Raw genomic sequence first — 7,303 nt, 5'->3', positions numbered from 1 at the left:
AGAATTCCTTGAATAGAAGCGGAGGTAGGTAGGATCTGAGAAAGGGGCCTAGGAGTGCAAGCTTGGTAGAGTAAGAGTATTTGGGATGAAAAAGCTTAGGATGGAGGCGGTAGTTTTTTGTGTTGTTGTTGTTGTTTTAAATGTTTTATTGTGAATTATGTGATAGTTTACATGGGAGAATATTAGCTTTACATTAATCCTATCGTATATCGTTTCATTGCCATGGTTACAACGCCCTCTTCAACCAACCACAGCCCCAGGAAGCGGTAGTTTTGTTGGAACAAGGAATGAGGAGACTCTAGGGACAGGCGATAACGATGCTAAGGAACGCCAGTGGAGATAGGGTCGGAGTCATGAGAACAATCAGTTGGAACGCAGGAGAAGTCTGGCACAACTAAAACTCCAGCCAACAAGTCAGACGACCCATCAACCCCTACCCGGGGAGGCTTACAAATGCGGAACCTTGAGGGCCAGGATTGGGGAAACGGATCCGCCCTAGCGTCAGAGTGGAACCAATTGTGACGGCGGATAGGTTTCCGGCCCGGGATACAAAGATGACACATCCGGAGGGCGTTGTGCGCCGACGTGACGCGACTGCGCGGCATGGGCAGGGCCAAGGCCGAGGTGGCGGTACCGAGAGTGAGAGGCTGTAGTGCGACGACTGGCCCCAAACCTGACCATCATGAGCACCAAACAGATCACTTGCAGGTCCGTGCGCGACATGTCGACATTGGATTTGGGGGGTTGGTCCGCGCCGCCTGGCGGGCGCCTCGGGGTCCGGGAATGCCTGGCCACTTCGGGCCCCTTTCCTGGGCCCCTGGCTGCTGCTGCAGCTCCCCTATTCCTTCCGTCAAGGAAACCGAGGTTGGGCTGAGTAAATTCATGGAAAGCTAGTCAGTTTTGTTCGCCCTCCAGCTTTTCCTAGTGGATCTAGCGGCGCGGCGGGTGCGTGGCTGTGTGCGGGGGCCGAAGCGGCGGGACCCCTCACAAGGCCAGCGCGGGCGTTTACACCGCGAGTGTGGTCGTCCTGTGGGCTGGGATGGAGGAGGAACGGGTTCGCCAGAGCCGTGCAGCGTAATCGGGCCTGGGGACGGAGTCTTTTGCAGTGTACAGTTTTCGCTGGAAAAGATGCTTTGTTGTTGTTATGTGCCGTGGAGTCGGTTCCGACTCATAGCGACTCTGTGCAGGGTTTCCAAGGCTGTAAATCTCTGGTCGCGTACTGGTTACGAATCGACCTGCGAACCTCAGGGTCAGCAGTTCGAAACTACTAGCTGTTCCGCGGGAGAAAGATAAGGCTTTCTGTCCCTGTAAAAATTTACAGCCTTGGAAACCCTATATAGGGGTTGCTATGAGTCCGAACTGACTCCACGGCACATAACAACAAATCTTTACGGGAGCAGAAAGCCTCACCTTTCTCCCTTGGAACCGCTGGTAGTTTCGAACTGCTTGGGAGTTTAACAAAGGTATACTCTGGTGGTTAGCGGTTCGAGCCCACCAGCCGCTCCGCAGAAGAAAGATGAGGTTTTCTGTTTTTGCAAATGTTTACAGCCTCTGAAACCCCCTGCAGGATCGCTGAGTCGGAACCGGTTCATGACAGTGAGTTTGTGTACACCAACCACTCCCGTGTAAAGATTGGTTGTTGTTAAGTGCCATGGAGTCGGTTTCAACTCATAGCATCCCTGTGGAAGGTTTCCGTGGAGCGGTTGGTGGATTTGAACTGCCAACCTTGCAGTTCAAACCAACCTTGCAGTTCAAACCGACTTTGTGGACCAGGACTCCAACCCTGTTGAATTAGATGCTTGGAAAATATGAATTTGCTTAAAAGTAGTTGTACAGTTTGATTATGTTGTTGTTAAATGCTGTCGAGTCGGTTCTGACTCATAGTGACCCTGTATAGCGTTTACAAGGAGTATCTGGTGGGTTTGAACCGCCAACCTTGAGGTAGGTTAGCAGTCTAGTGCTTGTCATCAGCGCATATTAATTGTTCCACCTGTGTACCCAAGGCCCTGGTGGCTTATGTTAAAGCAGTTTTTAGACATTTGATAGGTTTTGTGTTTATGTTAAAGACTTTCACAAGATTATTGATACTAGACGGTCTTTTTTGTGTGTGAAGACCTCTGTATATAATTTTCATCTGTCCAGTATATATTTTTTCTCCTGATAGAGGAAATATATCTAGACTCCTGAAAACTAAAGCAAATTCTAACCACATAATAGATTTAATCTAGTTCTCCATTTACTTGTTTGGCTTAATTCTATTACTGCACCCAATCTATAACTCCCGATATGGCTACAAAATAGTGCACATTTATATAATGTTTTATGATTGAATCACATCAATCATAATGTAGTATCTAATTTTACAGGTAAGGAAACCTTATGCCTATAAGTACTGTAGACTTGCCCACAATTTTACATCAAAATGCAGAAACAAGAATTTAAATCAGGATCATCTTGTTTTTCCCCTCCGCACCCTGAGATGGCCTGACTTCAAAACTTTGTTCCTGTATTTCCTAAATGGGGTCATCTTACAGGGTGCTGTTGCATATGGTAAGGAAAGATCCGATTGTTGGGAAAGGGTCACTTCTGTTGAAGGGCTGTGGTGTATGTTGGGGCCTATTGTCTGTGCTGGGTGCTATTTTAGGGTCTCTCTCATGTCATTCCAAGAACCCACTTTTCTCCAGATGGTGTAATCATCCACTAAGTGGCTGGGGAATGACATCAGAGCCATGCTCTCATAAACCAGATGGTTTCCAGATTAAAATGTATTTACTGCAAGATGTTTATAAGCTTTTAGTATTTTATATGAAAGGAAAATGGACACATTTAGAAAGGAAATGACATTTACTTGCAAAGAAGTGTAAGGAAAATCAGACCTTAGAAGCATGCCCTTCTTGCCAAATAAAGAAACTGATCCTGTACAGGGTTTCCGAGGCTGTAAATCTTTACAGGAGCAGAAAGCCTCATCTTTATTTAAATGAGAAATTTTTAAACTGCAGAATCACCAGGAGTACCATGTTTGTTTTGTTTTTTAACATTTCATTGTGTTTTAGTTTACATAGCAAATTAGGTACCTATTTAGCAGTTTTTGTACAAATTGTTCTGTGGCATTGGTTACATTTTTCAGACTCATAATTTTTATAATGTTTGTTGTTTCTGTTCATCTAGTTATAATGTTTGCTGTTTCTGTTCATCTAGTTTCCTTGTCCCCCCTTTAACTTCTCATCTTTGCATGCAGGTAGATGTTGACAGTTTGGTCTCCTATAGCATATTATTTAAGGAAGCATAGGACTCAAGTGGTGTTGTTCAGTACCATCAAGTCAGTACAGGGTTTCTGTAGTGATCCTGTATAGGGTTTCCAAGGAGTGGCTGGTAGGTTTGAACTGCCAACCTTGTGGTTAGCAGTCCAGTGCATATTCTACAGCAGCACACCATGATTCCTCAAGTGCCAATCTGTTGTTTGGTTGAAAGGAGATGGAGTACTTTTAATCTGTTTTGCCCTACATGAACGACTTTCCAGTTACCTTTTCTGCTTTCAGATGCATGTATTGTGTTTTCAGACTCTTTGATGATGCAAATATACAGAAATGGGAATAGACACAGGGGTGCTCATACCAGTGCCAGTGCCCTGCTCATTCATTGGACTGTTCCAGTGTACTTATTGCATTCAGCTCTGCAAGGTGAACCTAACAGCTTGTTAAGTGCTGTTAAGTCAGTTCCAACTAACTCATAGGCACCCTATATAGGCATTCCAAGCAGCTGGTAGGTTTGAATCACGGACCTTGTGGTTAGCAGTCCAGTGCTTATCGTACAGTACACCAGGATATAACTAATCAGTTTTTGTTTGGTTTGTTTAATTTTACCAGTAAGTGGGACTTTTCATTCATGAAGCTACCTTTGGTATGATGGTATTTGATTAGCCAACAGCCCAGTAGACTTGAGTGTATTTTGTTCTGATGAGGGTGAATGTTGCTGTTTAGTGCTTTTGAGTCAGTTCCAACTCATAGCAACCCTATGTAGGGTTTCTGAGGAGATGCTGATGGGTTTGAAATGCTGACTTTGCTGTTAGCAGTCCAGTGCTTACCTTACTTTGCCACACTAGCGCTCCAGTGAGGATGAATGAAATGATGTTTAGTAGAGGATAAGTTTGATTTGGAAGTCTTTTTTTTTAGCTTTTTTATTGTGAATTGAGTGAAGGTTTACAGACAAGATCATCTGTTTTACATTCAACAAATCATACTTTGTTTTATCTCAATGATTACAGTTCCCTCCATGCAACAGCAGTTATTCTACTTCCTCCCTGTGGTTCCTGATCATAATTGCAGTATTTTATTGTTTTTCAAGCAGTGCTTGGATTATCCTTGTCAGTCTTTTCTTTTTAGTGTACAATACCTTAAAAAGCCTAGTATATTTTGGCTGCAAGATCATTATTTCCACAGTAGGAAACCCTGCTGAGAAAAGTTGTCTGTTCAAGTAGCTGGCAATAATAATGTGCAGTATTGATAAACAGTGTGTGGAAGTAGATAATCTTCATGTTGCTGATGGGCATGACTTTGACACAACCTTTCTAGAGGACATTTGCTTATACACTGATTTAGTAATCTTCTGGAAATTTGTTTCAGGCAAGCAGATACATGCTCAGTAATTTCTGTAGCTTCACACCAAACCCACTGCTGTTGTGTGGAATCTGACTCAGTGACTCTGCAGGACAGAGGAGAACTGCCCCATGGGGTTTCCAAGGCTGGGAATCTTTACCGAGCCACATCTTTCTGCTGAGGGGCTGCTGGTGCTTTAACCAATGTGCCACCAGGGCTTATTGATTTCTAGGTTGTTGTCAGGTGCCATCGAGTCGGTAACGACTCATAGCAACCCTATGCACAGCAGAACGAAGCACTGCCCAATCCTGGGCCAACCTCACTATTGTTGCCACGCTTGAGTCCATCAATGCTGCCACTTGGCCAATCCATCTCATTGGGGGGTGGGGGTTGTCATCCTCTTTTTCTCTGACCCTCCACCTTACCAAACATGATACCGTTCTCCAGCGACTCGTCCCTCCTGACAATATGTCCAAAATATGAGAGACGAAGTTTGGCCATCTTGGCCTCCAAGGAGCACTCTGACTGCATTTCTTCTAACACAGATCTGTTAGTTCTTTTGGCAGCCATGGCACTTTCAATATTCTCCTCCAACACCATAACTCAAAAGCATCAATTCTTCTATGGTCTTCCTTATTCACTGTCCAGCTTTCACGTGCATATGAGGTTATTAAAAATACTATGGCTTGGGTCAAGCACACCTTAGTCCTCAAGCTGACATCTTTGCTCTTCAACACTTTAAAAAGCAAGGAAGTCAAGTGTTAGGTTATGTGATTTGCTTATAGGTGGCATGGCTGTGTCTTGAGACCAAGTCTTTCCTGCTTCATTAGAACCAGACCCTGTAAAAGCTCCATGAGAACAGAAGTTGACCCTCATTATTTATAGATATATTTGTGAATTTATCAACTTGACAAAGTCAATATTTGTGGTATTTTAGTGGTCATTCACAGACAGCACCGAGCAATGGAAAATTTGAGTTGCCCAACATGCATGATCCCAACTGAAGTTGAACATGGTGAGACTGCCTTTGTGTTTCAGCTCTCGTACTGCAAACAAGACTCCTGGTTTTTCAAAAAACGAGTGCCCCAAAACAGAAGAGAGTAGCTGAGAAAAATAAGCTGGAGACAGACAAAGGCTTTCTAGAAGAGGAAGAGCAGATTTTGGATATGCCAGAGAAAGAATTCAGAAGGATGATACAGAAACAAATTCAAATTCTCTGGAAAGGGGTGGAGGAAAACAAGGAAAAAGGAAAGTACTACAAGTGCAATCAAATAAGATTGGTACATCATTGGAAACAATTCAAAACCTGCAAAAAGAGGTCCAGATGATTAATAATAAGATATCGGAAATGGACAATATACTGAAAGGGGAAGGAGCAGAATAGAAGAGATGGAAGCTAGAACTAGTGAGCTGGAAGACAAATCTTTCAATACTGCTAAGATAGAAGAGCAAGCGGAAAACAGGATAAGAAAATCTGAAGACAGTGTACGATTCATGCTGGATAACATGAAGAGGAACAACTTAAGAATTATTGGAGTTCTGGAACAGGAAGAATCAGAGAAGTCCACAGAGGAGATAGTTGAAGGGCTTCTGGAAGAAAATTTCCCTAACATCTTGAAAGATGAGAAGATAAACATTCAAGATGCCGAATGTACCCCAGGAAGGATAGACCCCAAAAGAAAATCACCAAAACATATAATAATCAAGCTCTCCAAAATCAAAGACAAGGAGAGAATACTATAAGTGGCCAGGGAGAAGAGAAATGTCACTTATAAAAGCAAGCAAATCAGATTGAGCTCTGACTATTCAGAACAAACCATGCAGGCAAGAAGGCAATGGGGAGACATATAGAAAATCCTACAAGAAAAAAACAGCCAACCAAGAATGATCTGTCCAGCAGAACTATCATTCAAATACGATGGTGCAGTCAAGACATTCCACGATAAACAGAATCTGAGAGATTTTATGAAAACCAACACAGTACTTCAAAACATCCTAAACAGAGTCCTGTGGACTAAACCAACAAGAACAGACAACAACCCGAGATTGAAAGGCACGGCAACACCACCTGGAACTCAGTCAACAGATAGCAGAGTCCAGAACAAAACAAGACTATAACAACGAACTCAAAGGAGCTGGGAGATCAACCGAATATCAAAATTATATCAATGTTAAGGGACAAATGAAGCAACAGAGATTCAGTTAATGAGGCTATCAGGTAAATTACAGGATACAATGGATTCGCTTAACGGGAGAGAAAAGTTAGTAGACTATAAGGTGACCTCAAAGAAAGTAAATACTTCACAACTTCCCTTGAAAATGAACTTCCAAGCAGAACAAGCAAACATAAAACTAAGAAGAAACCGACAAGAAATAGCACAAAAAAACTGAAAGCCTTCCCTCTGCAAACAGGAACCAGTCAAGGATGCCCTTTGTCACCACTCCTACTCAATATTGTGCTAAGAAGTTTTAACCAGAGCTAAACAGCATGATAGAGAAACTAAAGGCATCCAAATTGGCAAAGAGGAAGTAAAACTTTCTCATTTGCAGACGAAATGATCCTATATATAGAAAACTCCAAAGACTCAGTAAAAAAACTACTAGACCTCATTGGAAGATTCAGCAAAGTGGCAGGGTATAAGATCAACATACAAAAATCAGTTGGATTTCTCTATAGCAACAATGATAGTGCTGAAAAGGACATTAGG

General features: G+C 42.8%; 1 protein-coding gene across 1 annotated transcript in view; it reads left to right on the top strand.

The window, feature by feature from the left end:
* Positions 1–721: 721 nt before the first annotated feature.
* Positions 722–7,303, top strand: part of MKRN2 (makorin ring finger protein 2) — a 35,778-nt gene continuing 29,196 nt past the window's right edge. Inside the window, exons 1-2 of the mRNA XM_006872200.1 lie at positions 722–775; positions 935–1,074. Coding sequence (XP_006872262.1) covers positions 722–775; positions 935–1,074 — 194 coding nt within the window. The remainder of the gene's footprint in view (positions 776–934; positions 1,075–7,303) is intronic.

Source organism: Chrysochloris asiatica, unplaced genomic scaffold, assembly GCF_000296735.1.
Source record: "Chrysochloris asiatica unplaced genomic scaffold, ChrAsi1.0 scaffold00186, whole genome shotgun sequence".
Lineage (NCBI taxonomy): Eukaryota > Metazoa > Chordata > Mammalia > Afrosoricida > Chrysochloridae > Chrysochloris > Chrysochloris asiatica.
Note: the sequence above shows the minus strand (reverse complement) of the source record. Positions and strands in the feature narration are given on the sequence as shown.